Source organism: Monomorium pharaonis, chromosome 1, assembly GCF_013373865.1.
Source record: "Monomorium pharaonis isolate MP-MQ-018 chromosome 1, ASM1337386v2, whole genome shotgun sequence".
In the NCBI taxonomy this organism is placed as follows: Eukaryota; Metazoa; Arthropoda; class Insecta; order Hymenoptera; family Formicidae; genus Monomorium; species Monomorium pharaonis.
In genome coordinates, this window is record NC_050467.1 from 34,101,036 (window position 1) to 34,127,073 (window position 26,038).

General features: G+C 40.6%; 2 protein-coding genes across 2 annotated transcripts; both read right to left on the reverse strand.

Moving 5' to 3' along the window:
- Window positions 1-200: 200 nt before the first annotated feature.
- Window positions 201-5,760, reverse strand: LOC118647202. The gene is made up of 2 exons (XM_036291619.1): window positions 2,011-5,760; window positions 201-953 (listed from the first exon to the last, which is right to left on the reverse strand). Exons 1-2 carry the CDS (start codon window positions 5,758-5,760, stop codon window positions 201-203), a joined length of 4,503 nt encoding a protein of 1,500 aa, XP_036147512.1.
- Window positions 5,761-5,814: 54 nt separating this feature from the next.
- LOC105841044 lies at window positions 5,815-7,101 on the reverse strand. Its single transcript, XM_012688156.1, has one exon. It carries the CDS (start codon window positions 7,099-7,101, stop codon window positions 5,815-5,817), a length of 1,287 nt encoding a protein of 428 aa, XP_012543610.1.
- Between the last annotated feature and the right edge of the window lie 18,937 nt (window positions 7,102-26,038).

Here is a 26,038-nt window from a genome sequence, read left to right on the forward strand (position 1 = left end):
GTTTGATTTGGCTGAATGCCTTTTGCTGCGCTTCCGTCCATATAAACTTGCGGTTCTTTTGCAACAGCTTCTCCAAAGGTTGAGTCATTCTCGCTAAATTCTTAATGAATCTCCTGTCCCAATTGATCAGCCCTAGAAATGCCTGTAGCTCCTTCTTGCTCCTGGGCCTCTCGAAGTTTTGTATAGCCATTTTCGTCTCGTTATTTATCTCGGCTTCCGTTTCGTTGAATGTGTGTCCCAGAAATGTGTCCCTTGATCTCGCTGCGTGCAAACTCGCACTTGTCTCTATTTAAGCGAAATCCCGCTTCTCGCAATTTTCTTAGCACGTAATTGATATGCTCCAGATGTTCGTACATGGAGTTTGATGCTATCAGGATATCGTCCAGGTACACTATCATAAATTCCGCCGCTTGCTCGCCTAGAGCCAGGCTCATCGCTCTGGTGAACGAAGCTCCTGCTGTCTTTAAGCCGAATGGCATTCTCTCGAACACATAGGATTGTCCACCGAATAAAAATTCGGCGTATTTCTTCGATTCCTCCTCCAACGGTATCTGCCAAAAGGCTTGCGATACGTCGAGGGTTGTGAAGAATTTTCTCCTGCCTATGCGCCTAAAAACCTCGTCTATCGTGGGAGGTTGGGCGTAATCGTCGACCATTCTTTTGTTCAGCTCGCGGGCGTCTAAGCATAGGCGTATCTCGCCGTTCTTTTTAACAACAACTACCAACGGATTGATGAACGGTGTCGGTGCCTTGGTCACGATGCCTTGTGCCTCGAGTTGGTCGATTTTTCTGGCTACGTCGCTGTAATGTCTCTCGGGTACGGGATACGTCTTTCCCTTAAACGGTTTACGAGAGTTCAGCGTGATCTCGTGCCGATAATGCCGTACTTTTCCGACTTCCTCGTCGAATATTTCCGCGTTCTCGCGCAGTATTTCATTTAATCTTTTATTCGTCTACGCTTATCGCGCATAATCTCGTTGCTGTCTTCAACTCGTACTGTACGATAGCGCGTGATCGTATTCCCACCTTTCGATAGTTCTCGAATAAGCGGGATAGTTTGTATGATTTATCGAGATGGACGGGATGTGTGAAGATGTAAAAAAATGAAATTGAGCTCTGCGTTTAGGGCGAACCCAAGGAGGAAAATCCTCGTCAGCAGTTGCCGACAAAGGCAAAAACCCCCTTTTTCAAGTTTATTTAAAATTAAAGCACTACACTGATCTTACAGTCACGACAAAAAATGTATTAAATGAGGTGCGATCGTTGCGTCGAACGGCTGTGATGAGCGGATTTTAGATCGAGTAAAATCGCTACTCGTGGTGGAGGCGCGGCTCCCGTGAAATTGATGTCGGATCGATTTGGATCGCGACACGTGGAAGACCAGGCTTCCGTTCAGTCGGATCAACGAGATCGCGACGCGAAAGGACGCTGTGGTCCTGCGGATCGGCTGCAGACTCGATCGCGCGGTGAAACTTGAGAGCGACTCAAGATATCGCCCAACCTGCTAGGTCGAGGTTGCGAAGATTAGCTACGTAGCACTGATACGCCGAGAAAATGGCTCGAAAGGTTTCCGTACTGCTTAAAGCTCGAAGTTCGCCGTGGTGCTGGCTAAGGCGTCCAGGAAGGAACTGAAGCCACGTGTCCGGCCGGTCCACGAGACCTCCCCCTCCCTTCTTCCCGCTCGCAGCGCCCACAAACCGAACGCGTCTCGAGTTACATTCGTCGATAGGCGACACCGTCGTCGTGTCGCCCAAAGGTTTTCGGACAAGTTTTAAGTTAGTCCAATTAGGCGTGAGAACGCTCGCTAAAATGCTATGTTCCGACGGAACAGACTCCCCCGCGAAGTGCGAGAGCAATCGAGTAAGGTTTACACCCGTCGCGGGATTGAGATGACAAAGTGTCAGTTACAAAATGTTCGGTTTAGGCGAGTCGTGATCATTTCTCAGGGAGCGGACACAACTGCGTGATGTTGCGCTTGTAAGTCCCGTTGGCTGTCTTGACTGTCGCTACCCGGGCGATGCCGTCGCTCCCAGGATGCACCTCGAGGACTACACCCAGTGGCCATCGTGCGCAGGGTAGATTTTTGTCGACAATGACTACTATCGCATCCTTTCCGAGTGTTCCGTTTGGTTCACGCCATTTTTGACGAGTTTGCAATTCATTCAGGTATTCCAGATACCATCGTCGCCAGAATTGTTGTCTAGCCTTTGTAATGAATCTCCAAGTAGAGAGTCGGTTATCTGGAATCAAAGAAAAGTCGCGATCAGGTAGCATTGTAAACGGACGACCAATTAGCAAATGAGCAGGTGTCAAAGCCATCGGGTCGTTTGGATCGGAGGAGATGGAACAGAGCGGACGCGAATTTAAAATTCCTTCGATCTCAATCGCCAAAGTGTTTAGCGCCTCAAAAGTGAGCAATTGGTCCTTCACGACGCGTTTGAAGTGATGTTTGAAGGACTTTACTGCCGCCTCCCAAAGTCCTCCGAAATGTGGTGACATCGGCGGATTAAAATGCCATGTGATGTTTTTAGTCACGGCAAACGCGTGTACGTCAGTTTGAAACGATTCTGAGGCAAACAACACGTAAAGTTCGCGAAGTTGGTTGTTCGCGCCGACGAAATTAGTGCCGTTGTCGGAATATACATGCTCGGGAGTGCCTCTACGACTAATGAATCGACGGAAGGCTCCCAGGAAACCGTCCGTAGTCAAATCGCTCGCGATCTCTATGTGTACAGCCTTGGTGGCCATGCATATGAAAAGACATCCGTATGCCTTAACCCGTGCTCGATTGCGCAGCTTCTTCTCCTTGATGAATATTGGCCCGAAATAATCGACACCAGTGTGCAAAAATGCGGGTGCTTCGTTCACTCGTGACTCCGGGAGATCTGCCATTCGTCCGTGCAACGGTTTAGGGCGTTGTCGTATGCAGTCAACACATCTACGCACGATTCGTCGGACTTGATCCTTGCCGTTTAGGATCCAAAATCGAGCTCGCAACGCGTATAGTGTGGCTTGAATTCCGGCGTGATATGTTCGGTGGTGAGTCTCTCTAATAATAAGATCGGTGACGCGATTATTTGACGGAAGTATAATTGGGTGGCGCGTCCCGAAAGACGCCTTGGACTTTCGTAGCCGTCCCCCGACGCGAAGCAACCCCCTTTCGTCAATGAAAGGGTCTAGCTCGTCGAATCTGGTACTCTTCCGATAAGGCGCCGTAATCTCACCTAGTTTCGCTTTACGTGACGTCGTAAGTCGTTTAAGCTCGACTGAAAAGTTTTCCCGTTGAATAATTCGTAAGATTCGTGATTCAGCGTCGTTTCTTTCTTCGACAGTGAGCAATTTACCTAATTTCGCCGGGCTCTTGCGTTTGGTCGGAAGCCATCGCAAGCAGCGTGCGACTCCGCTAATCAGTGTCTGATATGAAGATGAACAATGATCAAATTCGCTCTTTGGTCTCGCGTTGGAAATCAAACAGGCGTTCTGTTCCGAATTAGAAACGAAAATCCCAAGATTCGCGGGCCAGTCGGCTTCGGATCGCGAAAGCCACGAAGGACCACCAAACCATATTTTATTCAACAAGAAGTCGCGTGGTAGCTGTCCTCTGGACAATGCGTCCGCAGGATTGTCCTTTGACCCTACATGTCTCCACTCGACCGCATCTCCTATCGTCTGAATTTCTATTACGCGGTTTGCCTCGAATATCTTTAGACTCCGAGGATCCTTTCTGATCCAATGTAGCACGATCGACGAATCGGTCCAAAATATGACTCTATCGAATTTGAGGTTAGACTTCGCGTATGTTTCCTTGTATAATTGAACGAGCGTTAAAGCCCCACAGAGTTCGAGGCGGGGAATAGTTGATCCTTTTACGGGCGTGACTCGAAACTTAGCGCAGGCCAAACGAACCGTTGTTACTTGGCTGTGACTCGAGCGAATGTACAAACAAGCCCCGTAGCCCTTCTGACTTGCGTCGCAGAAACCATGCAGTTCGACGTGGGTTGGATTGTCCATCAATAGTCGTCGTTCCACGACCAGGTTTCGGATACCTCCCAGCTGGTCTGCGAATGTTAACCATGCGGAGTGCAGTTCCTGAGGCACCGACTCATCCATTTTCACCTGGCTCAACCAGCATTTCTGCATAATGACTCTCGCGTACATTATTACCGGACCGATCAGACCGAGGGGATCGAATATTCTAGCAGTTTCTGACAGTATGTTTCGCTTCGTTACCTTTCTGGTCAAGTCTATTGGGTTGACGGTAATGATTAACTTATCACGGCTCGAATCCCATACGACACCTAAAGTCTTTAGCACGGCGTTTGGTTGGACGGCGCAATCTAAATCTAGAATCTTCTCGTTTATGTTGTCGAGTGCGTGTTTGTGATTCGACGCCCATCGCCGAATATTAAATCCGCCGCGTTGCAGAAGCTCGATTACCTCGTCGCGAATTTCGAGAATCTCTTCTAATGAATCAGCGCCAGTTAATAAGTCGTCGACATATAGATCACGTTTCAAAATGTCGCGTGTTCGCGGAAGCTCCTTCCCTTCGTCGTCCGCGAGTTGCTGCACGGTTCGAATCGCGAGGAACGGAGCGGACGCGACGCCGAATGTTACCGTGTTAAGCTCGTACGTTCGAATGCCTGAATCCGTTCTCCAAAGGATTCGTTGAAACTTCCGGTCGTCTGGGTGTATCAGCACTTGCCGATACATCTTCTCGATATCAGCCGTTACGACGTATACATGCGAACGAAAACGCAACAGATGATTGAGAAGTTTGTTTTGAATAGTCGGCCCGATCAATAACGCGTTATTAAGCGAGATACCGCGGTTCGTTTTCGCGGAGGCATCAAATACAACGCGAACCTTGGTAGTATTACTTGAAGCCTTAGTAACCGCGTGATGAGGCAAGAAATATCCGTCCTGTGGATTGCCTTCGACCAACGACATGTGATTGAGTTCGATGTATTCGTTCATGACCTTGCGATATTCCGCTTCGACGCGAGGATTAGCTTTAAATCGTTTCTCAAGCGAGTAAAAACGTCGGAGAGCCCTTGATCGCGAGTTACCGAAATCTATATCATGTATACGGAACGGCAGTCTCACAACGTAACGTCCGTCTGCGTTCCGAGTTGTGTTCCTTGCATAGTGTGCTTCGCACATCTCATCGTCTAAAACTTTGTTGGACGTGTTATCGATATCTTCTATTTTCCAAAGTCTCTCTAACTGAGCGGACAATTCTGCCATTGTGCAACAGACTTGCTGACCATTGTCGCTGTGGATTCCCCCCGCGATTACCCATCCTAACTGCGTTTTTTGCAAAATCAAGTCATTCTTACCGCGAGATAAATTGATCTGTCCTACACACAACATTGACAGAGTGGCCCCGGCGCCGATCAACATGTCAACGGGTCGCGGCATGTGGAACTGCGGGTCGGCCAGCTGCAGATTCGCTGGAATTTGAATAAGTTCGCGAGGAAATAGCCTATCCGGCACTGCGGTAGCGATTTGCGGGATGGTTAAGAAAGTCAAACCTCGTTCGTAGTTGCCACGGAACGATTGTAAGCGAACTTCAACTCGATGCCTGGAAATGGTGTTCATTCCATTGATCGCGTTGACCGAAACTGAACACGCTTGTGTGGGTATTTGTAAAAGGCTAACAAGTTTTTCGGTAATAAAGTGCGCGGTCGCGCAGGTGTCTAGCAGAGCACGGGCTGTTATTAGTTGACCCTTCGCATTTCGAACTCTTACTACCGCGCTCATCATTAATTGGGCCTTGAATCCCGGCGACGCGGTGCTCAGCGTGAGGCACTCTAGTCACGTTTGCTTTGTGCCTCCCGACGCGTTGTTCGTCTGATTCGGTTCGGAACTGATACCCGCGGCCGATTTTGCCTTGTTCGCCGTCCTCGATGATGTCCTCGGTGGATGCAGGAGCGAATGGTGAAACCTTGGGCAAAATTTGCAATGCGTGCTATTACACGCCCCGTTATGCACGCGAAGGCAGTTTCGGCAAAGCCTATTCTGCCGCACGAGGTCCCAGCGCTGTTGCGTGTTTAAGGTCTCAAACTCGGGACATTTGTACAAAAGATGGTCTCCCTTGCATTTTACGCAAGCGCTTGTGGCGTTAAGGACGAGTGCGCGTGCACCTGATCCGACGCGCCGAGCCTTTGCCGTCGGGGCCTTAGAATCCGTGCGTCGTTTGCCGCTCGTTGCCTCTCTACGCGTGTTGTCTTGTTCGAGCGTGGAAAGTCGAAAGATGGCTTCGCTAATAAATTTGTAAAAAGGTGCTAAACCCGGTACTTCGTCGAGAGTTATTGTTTCCTCCCATTTATCCCGAGTTTCTCGCGGTAACGCTCTCTCAAGAATTCGAACGACCATTCTTTCGTCTACTGGCGCCTGAAGTGTTTCCAGCATTCCTATGTGTTGTCGCGCGTCGTCAATTAATCTGGCGAGTTCGGTGGAGGTCGCCTTAGATAATGGTCTAATGTCGAGAATCGCGTCTAAATGTTTTAACACGAGTACGCGTTTCTTCTCGTACGATTCAACGAGCAAACCCCACGCTAATTTGTAATTGGCCGCGCTAGTGTCGTAAACCGATATTTTGTTTAATGCTTCTCCCTGCAACGTGTTCTTTAAATATAAGAATTTAACAAGATCGTCTATATCCGAGCGTGAGTCAATCATGGTGAGATATGTATTTTTAAATGAGAGCCATTTGTCATGGCTTCCGTCGAATTTCGGGAGTTCGGCTACCGGTAGCTTTAAAAGCCTTTGCTTCTCGAGGAAAGTCGTCTGTCCCATGGCTTGCTGAACAGTTTCGTCCGGATTCGACATGCCTTGAACACGAGAAGCTACATCGTAGTACGTATCCCGGATCCACGTGATCTTACCGACGAGTTCGTTATCGCTGTTCAATTCGACCAATTCCTCGTGCAAATTTTCATACTCGCAAAAAAGATCGGTTACTCTCTTGAGTCTCAGATTGACGTTGATTCTGCTGCATCTACCTTCATTGAGCACGTTATCTAGCTCTATCAAATGCTCTTCCATCGATTTGAATTTCCGCGCGATAAACGCAATTCTTTTCTTGGACGCCGCGTCCATGATGTATACCTCGGTGCAAGAGTAAGCGAGACGAAAGAAAGACTCGAATCTTCTTCGCAAGGAAAGACAAAGAACAAAGTGAAAGCGTATTCCGTCTTTGTCTTACAAACCGGTATCGATCGTTTTGCTGTCGCCGGGTCTATTTGCTTAGGGTCGCGCGACTACCTGAGCGTCCGACCCTAAAAAGGGGGGGACCCCCCGAACATGCACAAGCAGGCAACTGAGCTACACGAGCAGGCCGAAAGGGAGATGGCGAAATGGTGGATAGAGAATAAAGAAAATGAATTTATTGTCAAGAGAATTTCACTTATCTTGTAGTAATCCGCCCAATGCTGGAAGCACAGATGTCCACCGGGTGAGCGGGTGACCTAGTGCGAGAGCGACGGTGACGGTGTTGTTGATGCGGCGTTGAGATGGTGATCTGCAATTGCTGCTGGCCGTTGCGTATGGCGCGGTTATGCGCGGATCGTCCGCGTGCGCGATTTCTCACCTCAACACAACGTAATAATTTCTCCACCGTCGCAAGATCGAACCTCACAGGAGGCACCAAAATGTACGATAGCGCGTGATCGTATTCCCACCTTTCGATAGTTCTCGAATAAGCGGGATAGTTTGTATGATTTATCGAGATGGACGGGATGTGTGAAGATGTAAAAAAATGAAATTGAGCTCTGCGTTTAGGGCGAACCCAAGGAGGAAAATCCTCGTCAGCAGTTGCCGACAAAGGCAAAAACCCCCTTTTTCAAGTTTATTTAAAATTAAAGCACTACACTGATCTTACAGTCACGACAAAAAATGTATTAAATGAGGTGCGATCGTTGCGTCGAACGGCTGTGATGAGCGGATTTTAGATCGAGTAAAATCGCTACTCGTGGTGGAGGCGCGGCTCCCGTGAAATTGATGTCGGATCGATTTGGATCGCGACACGTGGAAGACCAGGCTTCCGTTCAGTCGGATCAACGAGATCGCGACGCGAAAGGACGCTGTGGTCCTGCGGATCGGCTGCAGACTCGATCGCGCGGCGAAACTTGAGAGCGACTCAAGATATCGCCCAACCTGCTAGGTCGAGGTTGCGAAGATTAGCTACGTAGCACTGATACGCCGAGAAAATGGCTCGAAAGGTTTCCGTACTGCTTAAAGCTCGAAGTTCGCCGTGGTGCTGGCTAAGGCGTCCAGGAAGGAACTGAAGCCACGTGTCCGGCCGGTCCACGAGACCTCCCCCTCCCTTCTTCCCGCTCGCAGCGCCCACAAACCGAACGCGTCTCGAGTTACATTCGTCGATAGGCGACACCGTCGTCGTGTCGCCCAAAGGTTTTCGGACAAGTTTTAAGTTAGTCCAATTAGGCGTGAGAACGCTCGCTAAAATGCTATGTTCCGACGGAACACGTACGTCTGTTGAGGTATCGGGTCGAATCTAACCTCTATTCTATCATCTACGCACTCCATTCTCATTTGGTATTTCAATTGAAAATCGACGCCTAATATTACGTCGTATACCATTTTTTGTACTATATAAAATTCATGACGATATTTCTGTCCTTCGTAGCTAAATTCCAAGCTCACTTTGTTCGCTATTACTGCTCCTCTCTCGGAGAATGCACCACGTAACACGAACTTACGTATGGGTACCGTGTCCATCGGTTCATCGCCGTCGAGCAGTGTGTCGTAGGGTTTTGGTTAACGCCGATAATTGCGCTCCCGTGTCGACTAATGCTCGGATTTGGACATTGGTCAATCGAATGTCGATCATCGGTGTTTGAGGCTCGCTTTGTCGCTTTGCCTGTTCCGTTGCGAAAATTTCATCGAGATCCCTTAGGACTGTCTCGGTTCTCAATATGTTCAAGTGTCTATCGGTCTCGCGTTCCTTCGTATCTCCGGAATCGCGCTTCGTCCGTTTTTCGCCTCCAATGTGCGTCTTCTCCTGTTCGCTTTCCGTAATTTCCTCCGTATTTCGACCTCTGTCGTTCGTCATAATCGCTATGTTTCCCTTTCTGAGCGTTTGTCGCGTTTTTGCGCTCTCGGCGCGTCGCGTTTGCTCGTCGCTATCACTCAACTCGGTGATTATCACTCCTCCTCTACGCGTTTCGCGATTGAACGTCGCTCTGGCTCTCGCGCTGTCACCCTTTCTCCACGTTGTCGGGTTCTTCGTCGCGTTCGTACGCTCCGTCGCCTCGATGGCTCGTGGTGTCTCGCGTGTCCATTGCGCTGTTCGATCGTTCGTACTCGCTTCGCTACGAGGTCTCGTGCCGTCGCGCCACGTAAGCGCTCTCGCACCATACCTCCAATTACGGCTCGCGTCGCCGTTGTTTACGGTCGACTGCCGCTGATTCGGCCTGTCGCGTCAATTTCCATAACTACCGCGCTCCTTTGCGCTCACGTTAGTCGGTGTCCTCGCGTTTCTACTCGCCGCGTTCTTGGTTATCGCCGTCGCGTTTCCGCGTCCTTTTCTCGACAACTCTATAGAATCGAGCGTTTCCACAAGCTCAGCCATACTCGTCACTATTGACGGTCGCAATTCTCGTGTAACGTCGTTCGGGTAATGACTACGGATCAGATGCACTATATCCGCGTCGTTCATAGGTGGTTCAAGCACTCGCGCTTGTTGCGCCACCCTCATGGCATATTCGGCCATGGATACGCCTTTCGCGCGTTCGTACTTTCCGATGTACAATGTCTCGCGTACTCGCGTCTGGACCTCTCGGCTCCAATAATATCGTTTGAATTCGGTTTTGGCTTGCTCGGTCGTTGTCGGCTGCGTTATTTGGAACCAATCTCTCGCGCTGTCCTTCAACGTTCTTGCGAAGTGATGTAGCTGTTCGCTAGGAGGGACGCGTTCGTACTCGGCCGTACTCTCGAATTTTTTCAGAAAGACTACGGGGTTCTGCCGGTCAATGCGCCCTCTGTAGGCTAACTCCTCGAACGGATTTCGCAACCATCCGCCTCTGGGTAATCTAAGTCCCATCGTCGAATTCTCGCCGATTGCTACTCTCGCGTCTCCTTCGTCTTCGTTCGCGTTTCGCGCTAGACTCGATTCCTCTCGCGTCGCGATCTCGTCGTCTCCTTCGATCGTCTCGCTCGCTCGCGCTCCATGGGAATGAACGTTTTTCGCAGAGGTATCACCGTAATTTGCCGTACTTTTCGGTCCTTGAACTGACACGATCCTCCGTTCTCCCTCGCTCGCGTTTTCGCTCGCGTTCACGACTCGGTCGGACTGACTGATTTTTAATTCGAGGCTCTGCATTCGCTCCTCTAATCTTTCCATCAGGCGTATCAGGTCGATCTGTCGCGAATCTGATACTCTCGCCGTTATCGCGCTTTCTCGCATCGTTTCGCTCTTTGTCGCGCGTATCTTCTCGTTAATCTCCTCGTCACTATCGGTTATATCGGGGTCTACGCTAAAGTATTGCGTTGCCTTCGCGAATTCGACTCTCTGCTCGTTATCGTCCGTAATTTCGCGGTTTTTTATCTCTTCCGCGTTTCTTTCCTCTCCCGTCTTGCCACTTCGAGTGCGTTTCGGCGACATGGCGGTCTCCATATCGCTACGCTTCTCGTTCTCGCTCATATTCGCCGCGTATTAACGATCTCCTTGCCGTTCTCGAATCTCCTCCTACACACTCGCCTTGTAACAATATGCTCGGTCGTCGATTCGCGCTTGTGAACTCTCGGGTTCGCGCTTCGGACTCGTCGCGTTCACGTTCGCGTATGATGATTCGATGGTAACTCGAAGGCTTAGTTTGGTCGATTAGTCGCCTCGCACGTCAATCACTCGCGGTCGATAATGCAGTTCGCACCGTTGTCGACCGTAGTTTCGGGTAACTCATCTGTCTACAGTTACCTCGCGGATCTTCCGTCTCGCTCGGAAACTATCTCCGTCCTTTTCTTTGTTCGGCTTTCCTTTGAAGTCTGTGTCGGCTCTAACGACAAAGGTTTGCCGCTTTCTCGTGGCTCTTTCGAGTTTTTCTCGTTTCTATCTCGCTATCGGGATCAAAGGCTCGCCGCTTCTATTGATCCTCGCCGCGTCTATCGTTCGGGTATGCCGCGTCGTTTGCGCTTGGGGTGTGTCCCCCTCGTCGCCGTTTTGGCGTCGGCACTCTTTGACTTCGCGTATCGGTTTCTCTCTCTCGCTCTCGCGCGTCTCGAGTCTCATGGCGCGTTTCCGCCCTTCCGTCGCTCGATCTTTTGACGCGTGCCGCTCGCACGTACACTCGCAAGATTATCGAGATGACCTTTTGCCGGTGGATTTAAATTTCTCTCAACGCGAAATTTACTCGTCGCGTCTAATTATTTCTCGTTCAGGTCGGTTCCGCCGGTGTACGATTTGCATCACCGCTCGTACGGAACGACAGTGCTCGCGCTTATTTTAACACACATACAGAAATATATTCGTATATATATATATATATATATAGTCGCATGCGAATTTTTTCATGCATCCACGACTAACATGCGCGTGCGTAACGTCGCTCGGGGTCAATACCTTTCCCGTCTCTATCGCGTTCGTTACTCGCGTCTTTCTTTCTCCTTTCCGCGCTCTGTCACTCTCTCGATTCTTTGTTCACGGTCGCGCGCTCTCGCGCTCAGCAACAGCGTTTCGTCGCACGAATCTCCCAAGGTCGGGAAAGATTCCGCTCTCGCTCGCGCTCTCGCCTCTTCGTCGCGTCGTGTTTCCGATCGAGTTTTTTCGCGCTTCGAACGTATCGTTCGCTCTACTCGGCTTGTTTACCTGTCTCTGCGCGCACTGTTTACGTTTGCTATTTAACGCGTCGTCTCGCGTTTCTCGACCGTTTCTCGAATTTTATCGATCGTTTTTCACTTTTCCGTCGCGTCTTCGCGTTTTCCGCGTCTTATCGACACTCGCGCTCATCGAATCTGACTGGGTCGTCCTGTCACGGTCGCCATTTCGGGAAGTAGAGTGGTGGTATTGTCTCCCTTTTATCTGTTTGCATGCAGATTCTACTTTTCGAGTTTGCGACTGACGGATTGTCGACGACTAGCGTACTGCCCGATTATGTCGCTAAACCTCGGCTTTTCAAGCACCGGACTCGAATTCACCAAAGACGCCGAGGCCACGCCGCTCTCGTGTGAGGGTTTTCCGCGTGCACAGGTTCCTGACGACACCAGAAAGTCAAATCGCGCTCGCACTATCACTGTAGCCGGACGGGTCTCGCCTGGTCGCGAAATGCCGGGAAATTACGGTCACTCGCGGGTCAGCTCGGGGATCGACGCGTCGCACCGTTATTAACAACGACTTACCGTTTGGTGTCTTCACACGCCCCCCCCCCCCCGGCTCGCCTCGTCCGTCCTTCCTCTCCTTCTCTTTGCTCTCGTAGTCGCGCCTCTCAAGTTCGGCGCTGCTCACGGTCGCCAGATCGGTTTAACCTCCAACCGTCAAGGTCGCTTGGCCTCGTCCGGGCCGCTCGGCTGCGTCTGACGCGTGTGCAGGTCGCTACGCGTCTCGCGTGGCAGGGGCGGGTATGTCGCGCTCGAAATAACTGAACAACTCTGCGTAGGCTCGGAAATTCTTCGACACCTTTATTTTCGCTTTTCTCACTATGTACACAACTCTCGCGCTATCTCCCTCGCTCGCCTCTCGCTCACGCACGCACTCCCTCTCTCGCACACTCGCTCGTCGTTCGCGCCTCTCGCTCTTCGTGTGTATCTTTATTGGGCGTATCGGGTGTACACGATCGCCTGGCTTTCCGTGGGCTCGTCGAGTTACACTCGCTCACGGTTGCACGTCGTTTTACGATTCGTTACAGATCGTTGCGGCCGCTCTCGCACACGGTCGCACGATCGATCACGCCCGCGCTTCGCGCGTCGCGTTTCCGATGTTCGGGAAAATTTTACGAATCTCAGCCGTTCGCGTCGCGTCTCGTCGTTGGCGCGCTATCACCGATGCATATCCGTGTCGACGGGGCACGACGTATTGATAATCGCGTCGCCACGACTCGCGTTAGCTGTCTTGAATTAATAATCGCACGAATAATATTCGCGGAGCCTCCCGTGGTTTGCGACTTACTTCTTCGTTTGTCCGGGAGAGACTGTCGGTTGTCGTCGGGACGATCTTACACCTCGGTCTCTGGTTTTCCCCCGCTCGCTGTACGCGCGCATGCTCGCCACGCCCTCCTGCGTCGGGGTGGGGCGCCGTAATTACGGGGTAGCCGTATTTTTCCGTTTACCGCGCTCGGACTCTTCGCCCTCGCGAAAACTACGGTTGTAACGTAAGGACGGTACTTTTGCGGATACGGTTTGCGCGTCTCGCGTCATTCAAACCTCGATTACGGCGAATCGGTCTCGTACTTGGAACGACGTTCCTGTCGGTTCCATCCTTCACCCTGGTCGTCGGGTGTAAGGGCGCATGCTCTTTCCCCGGCGTCGTCCCAGGCTGCACCGGACTGCTGCTCTTTTCTCTATAATAAGATACAGCGGCAGTGTTTGTCCCTCGACTTTCCTACGTACCTCGGTACTGTAGGTAAATACTTGCCCTTATTCGCTGTCCTCCGGCTGTCCGGGGCCCCGCCGCTCGGTCGTTTATGCTTCTTATTAACCTTCCCTCGACGGCTGGTCCATTAATTACAATTGGTAGTCGTGGCACACCACTTCTCCTGCGGATCGCGACTTCCGCTTGGCGGATACCTAAGTGACTTAATACTAAAGAAATATTACTCAGGAAAGGAGAGGCCGCTCTCCCCCTCGGGGTAATAAGCGGCCCCAAATGACCTTTCCCGGTCGGGCCACCCGACCCTTGTGACTGGCGAAAAACGTCACGTCACAATATGTATATGTGTGTGTGTGTACGTGCGTGCGTGCGTGCGTGCGTGTGTGTGTGTATTAAAAGTTAAGAAAATAGGACCGTTATATCTAGACCTTAATTTTATAAAATTTAATAAATTTATTAGTCCAAGATCTAGATATGACGGTTCAATTGTTATAATTTCTAATCTGTAATCCAATTGACATTATGTAATGTTATAATTTGTCATTTTTAATTTGTTTAAATTTCTAGATTTTTTAGGTTTTTTTACAGCAATTTTTATTCCAAAATATTATAAAAGAAAAAGTTATAAGAATATTTACCAGTTATAAAATAAATTGATATAATATAAATAAACTGAAATAATATAAATAAATTGATATAAAATAAATTGATATAATACAAATAAATTAATATAAAATAAATAAATTTAACATGTACGATGTTGAAAAATTAATCAACATCTTAACCAGCGAAGGATATAAGACCATAGATGATAATGGTAAAGTTCTACCACCAACTCATCCTGTTTATCAAAAAGTTGCTGGGGCTATGATAAATAGTGGGTCCTGTATGACTCCCAAACATATTTATACAATAATATGGAAAGATAGGAATCATATACGCCAAGCCGTATTGAAAGCATATTTTATTAAAGAATCAGAGATACCCAATGAATCAAATAACGATAGCTCTTGAAATGTAATTAACTTAAATGATGGTTCTACTCGTGAAGAATCAATAATAAAGTTCAAATTAATAGTTTCAGAAGAAAAGTGGACCCAAAGCCTACTAAAATGCAATACAGATGCAAACGACAAAATAAACGTAAATATACGTCATTACAAACAGGAAAATGGACCCACATATTTGCTGATAACATATGGCAACAAACAAAAATACCATGTGCACTAACATTTAAGCGTGTGAAAGTATTTGAAAGTAGCAATGCTAAATGCTACGTAAATTCTAAAGGCAGTTGCAAAGAATGTGGTGCAAGACTTACAGGTTTTTTATATAGTAAGCCTAAAAAAGGAAATGATGACATTTTTGAATGCACGCTTACCGGTTTTTCTTCAGATGTCAAGCACACTAAGAAAAGATAATTAAGAGGTGCATTACGAGAAAAAATTGCAAACGAGTTGGTGGATGGAAATAAAAACGCTAACGTATGGCACAATGAGGAAGCCAACAGAATAATGGAATTTATTGATAATATTCCACCAATTTTATATGATACAACAGTTCTGCGCAAAGCAAAACAAGAAGAAATTGCTAAACGATTACAACTGAAAAATACTAATCCAATAGAGAATTTATATACTGCAAAGTATATTAGACTGACTGGCATTATCCATAATATTGGAATGGATCCATTTTATTGTATATATTGAATTTAGAAGCAACAACTCATGTATAAAACAGCTTATAAGGATAATAATAGCTTTTTAGCAATAGATGCTACAGGAAGTATAGGAAAGAAATAACGCCTTCCTAACGGCAAAAAATCCTCACATTAATTTTTATATGAATGCGTTTGCGTATCTAAATACGGCAACTTTCCAACTTTCCAAATGATATCCGCAAAGCAAGATGCAGCGGTAAAACCCAGTGAACACATTTTATAGCGGCAATGTAACATGGAAGTTACATGTAATTTAACATTGTTATTCTTGTGATATGTAGGTGCTATATGACATGGAAATAATCTGTTACGTAATATTTGTTATACGCAAGTAATATAGCTGTTATACATCGTTTTGGCGTTACAGTTATTCAACAAAAATTGTATAATCGTAACATAACACGTTCGTATCAATATTATTACAGAACGATGCGTCGTAGTTGACTCAGAAATCAGACATTATAACATCCTGAATGACAGATCTATTTAATAATAAAAAAATTATTATAAAGATAATGTTTTCAAAAATAACAGTTTGTCTACAATTACTGCGCACAAAAAATGCACAAAATCTAAATTTATCATGTGCTGAACAAAACATAACAATAAATGTATACTATTCAATTTTTCTTAGAATTATGATCTATATAGTTAACCATCTAATTAATCATTTGAACGCTTCAAAGATTAGTGCTAAATAGATCGCAATTTCCATGAAATTATTAAGGTTATGGAAAAAGATAAATTTAACAATGAAATTAATAAGTAAATAAATTAATGCTATTTATTTTTAATGTGTTTTGCAAAATTTAATTGCTTTTATAAAAAATAATATAGTTGCGTCAGTTTATAACATATAAGTATATGTAGACAATAACAAGTACCCATATCGATGAGTCAAATTGGCGTAGCAGGTAGAGTACAAGATTCGTCATCCTAAGGTCCCGGGTTCAAACTTAGCAGCGGCAAGTAAGAATAAAATAAAAAATTACATAATTTAAATTTAATTAATTAATAAAAATTTATTCTAAATGTAGTATGTGCTGTTGATAAAAATAATTTTAAAAAAATGAAATTTTTATTTTATTTTATTTTTCTTTGTAACTGTTGTGTAACGGTTAGATAACATGTAATTATAACATGTTATATTGCTGAGTCGGAAATTGTAACTTACATGTAAGTTACGTGTAATTTCAGAGTAACGTAACCTGTTATATTCGGTTACATTGCTGTTACACTGCTGCTATATTATTGTGTTCACTGGGAAGCTACTTCTTTTTGGAAATTGTAAGAAATGGTGCACCAAAATTTCGAACAGTTGTGATAGATTTTGGAAAGGCAATTTTGATCGCTGTTGCACGCGTACTTGCAAATTGTATTGATTTAAATCATTATTTGCAAATATGTTATAAAATTGTTAATAATAAATATACGGATATCCCATCATGTTATATGAGATTAGATGTTAGTCATTTTATAGCTATGATTGCTAAATGGGATTGCTTAAGAGGTAAAGCGACAAAAATACGTCAATTTTACTTACAATGTTTGGCTAAATTATATCAAATGGATAATTTTAAAGACATTTGTGAATTACTAAAACATATACTGGTCGTAGCATTAAGTAAGGATATAGGCGATGGTGTGATTGACCCGCCACTGTTGCTACCATCTGAAATATATCTTATGCAAATTAATAATATGATTAAAGGAGTTACGGTTAATAATCCGAACATGATGAAAATTACGAAAACGTAGACAATGAAATTAGTACAGAAGGTTGTTGGAATACTTGGGCAGAAGATATATTTGTTAGAACTGTCCTTGCTTGCAAAAATGGAACTGTCGTAAATGCATTTTACAACGTTGAAGCCGCAAAAAGATCTTATATGTTATTTACCATTATGGACAGGAATAATAAGATCGTATTGCAAATATGGTTTACCAATTGCCACATCATCCTTTGTTGAAGCTGAATTTGCAAAATTAAAGACCAGAGTTTTTAAAATAAGTTACCCATGCAAATAGACAAATTTATATTTCAACATATTGATTACCTTGATGGTAGACTTAAAATAACATGTGGTTTATCCAATAAAAAAGTAAATTTGAATAAGACAGAATCGACAGAACCAACAAAAACATCAAAAAAGAACAAAATAAAATCATCTGCTAATGATAAAGATTTGAATGCAAAAGAATTAAGTCCAGTAAAAATGTCTGAAGAAGAAAGTCTCACAAAAATACTAAATAATACGGATTTAAATGAAACAAAATTAAGTTCAACAGAAATGTCTGCAGAAGAAAGTCTAACAAAAACACATTCAAAGAACAATACTGATTTAAACGAAACGGAATTGAATACAGTAAAATTGTCTGATGACAAAAATTTCATAAAAACGCTTTCAAAAGAGATTGTGGATTTGAATGAGACAGAATTAAATCTAAAAATATCTGATAAACAAAGTCTCAAACACATTTTCAAAAGAAAACATTGATTTGAATGAGACAGAATTAAATAAAGAAATGTCCAATGACGACACTCACAAAAACGTCTTTAAAAAATATAAATTTAAGTGACAAAGCATTAGTAGAATTATTTGATGAAAGTACTTCAACAAAGTCATTTTCAAACCAAAATAATCCGGATGAATTATTTATAAATATAGATAAAGAAAATGTAGAGCCAAATTCATTAAATGAAATCGAAAATTGGCGATGTGAAATAAAGAGAAAGGCATCTATAAAACATGAAGCACACGTTTCCAAACGATCAAAACCCAATTACCTAACGCCATACGCCGATTGGGATTTTAGTAATACATCTAAGACTATAGGTCTACCAATTTAAAAAAATAGTTGTATATGTAAACCAACTGTTATTGATAAAAGAAAGATAGTTATTCGTGAAACGTGTGCATTTGATTCTATTTTTCAAGTAATTGGAACGGTATGGGTATGCACGATACGTACAAAACAAATATGAGTGCATTTATATCATCAAATATTTTTGTGAAATTTGCAATAGATATATTAAAACGCGGAAAAATTACTGCAAATGATTACAGTACAAGAGCCTCAATATTATGGGATATATCAATTTAATAAAAAATCATATCACGCGTACTAATTTGTCACTTAATGCAAATTGTAATGTTGTGCATTTGACAGCATGTTTATTTAAAAATATTCCGGGTTACACAACTAAATACAAATGTAGCAAATGCGGTCACAGTTATAAAAATACATCATCAACGTATAACATAAACGTTGATGAAATTTTAAGAAACGGTTTCAATAATTTGCAACAAGCGATTGACGATAACATTATTTGTGCCAAAAAACAACATGTCATAAATGTAAAAATACCATTTATTGTAATATATCATATGGACCTCAAATAATTATTGATACAAGTGTTTTAAGTGATACAAATTATATACAAACAATTGGCGTGCAAGAGCGAAAACATACATTAGATGATGTGATTAAGGCTATTACAATTGAAAATAATAACTACTCTCTGGCAGGTCTTGTTTCATATAGGAAATGTGGAAAAAGATACAACGATAGACATTATGTTGCGTTTGCATATACAGGACTACACTGGTATATGTATAACAACATGCCTATAAAGCGATCTATAGTCATTGGAAAAGAAGAAATATGTCCACACGTATTAATGTATGTAAAAATATCAAGATAAATTAAATAATAATTAAAATTATTGTATTGTAAATACTAAAAATTGAAAGAAAAGGAAAAGGAAAACTGAAGAAATAAATATAAAAAAAGATAAACATAAAAATATTTAAAAAATACACAAAAAAACATTCGAAATAATAAATGAAAAAACTAAAAACAATATTAAAGTACATAATAATTACTGTAACAATGCATTCTGTGTTATACGCAGTGATGATTACAAAAATGCATTCTGCGTTGTGCGCAGTGCTTATGAAAATGCATTCTGCGTTTTGCGCAGTGCTTATGAAATGCACTCTGCGCTGTGCGCAGTAAATTTTATTAAAAAATTCTATTACTTAAGTAAAAAGTTAGTAATATTATTATTATATTTAATAAAATGGCAAGGATGTATTTAAACACGCAAGGAATGAGAAAGAACAAAAACCCAAAGAGAGACCCAAAAAAGAACAAATGCGCATGGGTGCATTTATATCTTACCGTTAGAGTTCATAATAAATATTCTCTAATGGATAGACATGATTGCAACTCATGTGCTTATCAACAACAGGTGACCAGAAGATTATCCGGTAAGTTTAATTAAACGTTACTCAAGTTTTCGATCTTTTTAATAATCTGATGGAAATAGTTGAGTTGTCAACAATTAAAGTAAATTGATAAATTATTATAGTGACCAATCTGACAATATTTATTTATATAATTAATACCACCTATTTTTAATAATCTGTTACTTTGGTTTAACGCTTCGAGCTTTAAAAGTCATTGGTAGAACTCCTACTGGGACAAACAAAAATATCAAATTTTCACAAAAAAATTTACACATTGTGACGTTGACATTAATTTTGAGTATAGAAATTTTTTAATTCGCGAAAAAGTTCTGTTTTGCACCCGCACAAGTTCTTTCAATGTCTTTTAAGGCTCAAAGTGCTAAACTCTAAATTAACAAATTTAGCCATTCAAAGTTTCAGCTTCCAAAAATATTTAGCAAGGAGAAGATGCCGACTTGGGGCCTCCAATTGGAAAAAAGCATTTTAGATATTAAAGTACTCCACCAGAAGAATACTTCAGTGAAAGGATAGAAGTAACAAAAACGTTACAATTTATTGTAATATTAATATATAAAAAATTATTTATAACAGTTTTTATAATTTTTAATAATAATTGTTACTAATTTTTTATTATTTTCTATAGCGGCGTCAAGTTTTTCCCAATAAGAGATTATCTTTATTATGTTTTTTTGTTTTTATATAATATTAATAAATTAATTAAAACACTTAAAACACTTTATTATTATTACAATATATACGGAACCATATTATTGAATGTGATATAATATTAAAAAGTAATAATAATTTTTATCACTTATATAAATAATTATGAACGTCTGTTTTTATATTTAGCGCATTTTATATTATTTTTATAGAGAAAATACATTTTATATTTAAAATAAGCTTTATTTAAAAAAGCAAATTCTTACTGATTTATAATTTATATTCATTTCGTAGAAAAATGAAAAGTGTAAAATAAAAATGTTATTACTTAAATTTATATAACATAATGGCGTTTTTCTTTTCATATAGACATTTGGCGCACTTTTTTAATTAATTAAAAAAATGTAATTTTATTTAGATATAATACATTTTAAAAGTATATGTAAAGCATTTTTTATTGTCGAGTATATTTTTGTAATAAAATCTTTTTATGATCATGTCTTTTATTTGTAATATTTAATTATATTACATGTGTGAATGAGGATGGATGGTGTGAATGCTTTTTCCCTCTCGTTGAATGTGAGTGTGATGTGATGTGAGTGGCGAAAGTAGTTATAAGTTAGATATAAGCTAAAATGTAAGCGGAGCGGAGATCTGCTTGTACCCCGCGGGAGAAAAGCAATAAAGATTATTATTATTAATTAATTATTTAATTATATTATTATATAAATATGTATATAGTAGAATATGGTTATATATTCTACATCGTTATTTTGTTCACATTAAAGAAAATTTATTATCAGATTATATGATAAGTGTATTTTTATTATGAAAAAGGCTTTATTTTAGTCTACAAATAAACATTTTTTTCCGTTTTTTAAATATTTATTATTAATTTTCTATTTTCACATTATTACTTATTATATAAATAACGGTATACATAATATACATTTTTAATAGAAATAGTATAAGATATTACTATGAATACTTCAATTATTCAAGTTTGTAACAATTTAATTGCTTCGAACAATTATTACTGAAAATTATTGAACATTAATTAAATGTAATTAAATTTTTATATAAATATTTTCAAAAATTATGTTACCATAAGAAGACTTTTCTTGATTTTTCATTATATTGCGTAAGATATTTGGAGTCGAATTTTTCCGTTACTTACAACTTAGTAAGTGTAAAGAGTGATCGTAGATAAACATAAGATAAAGCACGTTAATGCAACGTCAATTAATATGGATGTACATCACACAGCATCTGATCCATTTGTTTCATCGTCAATATCATAAGTACAATTATGTCAACATTTTAAGAAAAATTTGTCTAGATATTCTTATTGTCTAAATAGTCTTATTTAAACATGTCTAATGCCAAGATAATGTTTAAATAATTACTTAAAATATAATTATTAAACGATATTACTAAACATTAGTTAAATTTATAATTAAATAATTAAACTCGAAGTGTTAAAGTCAACATTGACGAAGATGCAGCCACAAAGATTCAGATTTGAAAAATTTTTAAGTCCCCGAGCGAAAATTTTTTTTCAGAATTTCGAAGTTCTCGCTGGAGTTCCGTTGGCCCCCGCATGAGTTCTATCAATGTCTCTTAAGGCTCTAAGCACTAAAATGAATATTGACGAAGATGCAGCCACTTAAAGTTTTGAAAAATTTTTAAGTTTAAGAGCAAAAAATTTTTTTCATAATTTTAAAGTTCTGGCTGGAGTTCCGTTGGTTCCCGCACGAGTTCTTTTGATATGTATTAAGGCTTGAAGCGCTAAAGTCAAAATTAGCAAAGTTACGACAAAATTTTAGTTTTAACTTTAACTTTAAATTCTAACGTTATTTTAGCAGAACTTTTCCGGAACTCCTCAGAGAACTCGAGAACTCTCCGAAATCTTTCAGAATCCACCGTAAAAAATTGGTTTTTCGAAAAATGGGGGGGCTGTGTGAAGTTAGCTCCCCCCCCCATTTTTAAATTGCAGTTTCTTCATTTTAAACGGCGGAACTTTTTTAAAATTCGATTGGGAACTCTAGAACTCTTGCGAGGGCAAGCGGAACTCCGATTAATTATTTCGAAATCCAAAAATGGGGGGCTAACTTCACAGTCCTGGCTATTAGCGTGTACTGAGTGCGTTCGGAGTTTTGTGCGGCGCGGATTACTGCGCCTGGCGCCCAATAGAGAAAAGTGAGCACGACGAAGTTGCTGACGCGATCGGAATTCACGTCGCAATATATATATAAGTACTTTAATAAATAATTTAAGTACTGTGTATGTATATATATATATATATATATATATATATATATATATATATAGACACTGGGGCAAAAAAGAAAAACGAAACAAAATTTTTGACCGATTTTTAGGCAATATTCAAAGTGATGCAACTTTGCGTAAAATCATCCAAATTACATGTACTTTTTTTTTAAATTAAAGGACAAAGACTCTATTTTGAGAATTCCTACGCAAAAGTTTGATTTTTTAAGTGTAATGTTTTTGTATCGCATGAACACCAAACATGTTTCTTTTAATTGAAAAAAGTAAAAGTTTGTTATTATTTTGCACAACTTTCTCGTTAAAATCTTGCTAATATTAATTCAGATTCTTAAAGTTCATTCTTTTCTAAGCAATTTAAAAAAAACATGTCGATACGATGTTTTTTGTTGATTGCACGCGAGTTTAAAATTTGCATTGCATTTTAAGGTATTTTAGCGAATAAATACGGTATTTTTTGAAAACATGAATTTTGAGTATCAGTTTGATATTGCACATTAATTTTATTCGTATTTAACTCAATCATACCGCCGTCATCAGAGTGACTCGATGTGCACCATGTGGAAGTTCAACGGTCGGATTTTGCACATCATGCGGCTCTGAAATTCATCGGTGGAAATTTGTACTTACTGATCTAAATATATCGGATAGCTGATATAGCGCCAATTTCAAGTCAAAGATTCGCAGCCATTTTAGCAGCCTGCTCAGATCAGTATTTGCATTGCATTTTATGTTAAATAAAAAATGCCGCAGCATTTAACTGAAATTCAACGTGCGCAAATTGTTGCTCTTCTATAAGAAGAAAATATGATGCGTTATGTTGCAGAATGAATGCAAATTCATTATTCTGCGGTTTTCCGTGCTCGGAAAAATTTCGAACAAAGAGGAAGATTTGATCGTCGTGAAGGTTCTGGTCGAAGGCGAATCACTACGCCTAGAGAAGACCGTCAAATCATCTATGCTACCATGCGAGAACCTGCTCAAAATGCGCGTCAAATTCTTGATGGATTAAATTTTGGAAGACGAATTTCTGACGTAACTGTCAGAAATCGTTTACATGAGGCAGGTCTGCATTCACGCAGCAGAATTCGAGATCCAGTGCTAACCAGATACCACCATCAAGCTCGTCTTTACTATGCTAGAACGTATTAGAATTGGACTCAAAGTCAATGCCGCAATGTTTTATTTACTGATGAGATTTTATTAAGAACAAATAGAATTGAATAAATGTAAAGTTTTTAAACGATTATTATTTATATATATATGTAAATAACATTTTGGTTTATATATGCAAATACATATATTTTTTAATAAAAAAGCAATTAACTTATGAATTAAATGGCATAATATAAAATATTGAAAGAACACATAAAGTGGAAAGTATATTAGAATAAAATTAAAAGAATGAATAAAATGAATTTATTGGTGGGAAAAAAGGATTTGTTTTGTGAGAAGATGACGTTTACGAATAGGTAATAGAATTTCTTGATTATAAAATTTAGAATAACTATACAAACGAATTTTTATGTATCTATAAGCTACTGCAGTTATTAGTTTTACTTTGTGTGATGTTTCCAGTAATTCTACATTATCACAAGATAAATTTGAAAAAATTGTCTTATCTAAAGATAATGTTTGTTTTATTTTATTTAATATTCTGAGAACAAAATTCTTATTTGTTAAGTCTGTTAAACTAAACGTTTCTATTCGAATATATTTTTCTGTATTTATTATTAATATTTTATAAACACTTCCAGATGGATAAATTAACCTACCTTTTGTACTATGATGTACAAATTTTGCAAAAGGTTCTAGTGCATAATTATGTTTTTGTTGTGCTTGTGTTAAACTTACATAACAATTGTAGCAATCTATGTTTTGTAATTTACGTACAATATAACCACTTGTGTAATATATTACATTTTCACTAATATTTTCTAAGTGCGATGGAATTATTAATTCTTCTGATAATTCTTCTTCCATATTATTAAGAGTATCATTATTCATGTTTAATATAAACATATTTTCTTTTTTTTTTTGTTTCCATGTAATATCAAAGACAGCACCAATCGGATTATTTAATTCCATGCAATTAAGAGGCTGGCTACTTTTAATGTCATTATGTAATAGTATTTATTTCATAACATATTGAAATTGTAATACATTAGGATTATTGTTATGGCCATGTCGACTCCTAATTTTTGCAAAGAACAGTTCGAGGTGGTCTTACGAAAATCTGTAAGTTAACAAATATTTTAAATATGCATTTTCTCGAAAAAGAACTTCAGCTACATTTAAAATCGATTTAGCTGCTATAGCCAAACCACATAAGAACGATTTACGTCTTGAATTACTTATTAAAATTTCGTCATCAGTTTTTAATGAAAACAAGTAATTAATTATTTCAATAACTATCAGTTTTAATGTACACTTCTCGCAAAAATTAAAGGAACAAAAAAATTTTCTAAATTTTTTGCCAATTTTCAACAGGCTGTATTTTAGTGAAAAATGGTCGTACAGGAAATAAAAAAACATAGCTTTTGAAGCTTGAAGACTCTAGTTTTAGAATTTTTTGGTTAAAAATTTTTCTGAGCACCGGTAGCCATGCAATTCTTGGATAAAGCACGAAGAAAAAATTTTCAAAATTTTTTACATCTTTTTTTCGCTCTACGGGCATGAAAAAAATTTTTCGAGCTAAACCAATGCATAGGTCGCATAGCCTGTTCATTCAGCTTCAATTTGCTTTTTTCGGAAGTCAGATACGACTATTTGTCTTCGAGATATCGAATTTTGAATGCAAAAGGACCCTTTTTCACTCAACTGCCGATATCTCTGAAACTACTGGTCGCCTAGCGAGCTGACGAGCGGTTTCGTTTTCTGCAGAAAATTTCCTACAAAAATCTGTCATGGTTGATTGAAAAAAAAATTTTATCCCACCTGAAACGGTAACGTGAAAAAAAAGCAAAAAATGCCATTTTCCCCTTTTTTGGTAAATCGACTGTGTCTTCGACAATATTGGGGCAAAAGCTTAGGTTAGAAGAAAATTTTACAGTCTAATGTACCCCAAAGACCCCCCTAAATTTTTAGATCGATTGGTTCAGCGGTTTCCCCGGACCGATTGATTGAAATTTTGAAAAAATTAAGGGAACAAGACTTTGTTCCTTAAATTTGACCTAATCTTTTTAAAATTCAATAATTTTATTTTTTTTTACTTTTTACTCAATTTTGAGTTTTTTGAAGATTGAGTAACAAAAAAAAATCCAAAAAAATTTTTTCAAAAATTTTTATTCAAAAACATTACATTGTTGAGGCATCCTGCAATGAGTCCTGACCTGAATCCGATAGAGCACGTCTGGGACATATTGGGCCGCCGATTGCGTCAAAATTATCCGAATCTGAATAATTTGGCAGCATTAGAGAACGCTTTGATAAGAATTTGGCGTCAGATCCCTCAACAGATGATCCGAAATTGCATTTCGAATATGCGACAAAGATTGCAAGCTGTGATTAGGAGTAGAGGCGGGAACACTCGATACTGAACACGAGACACACACACTTTACACACACACACAC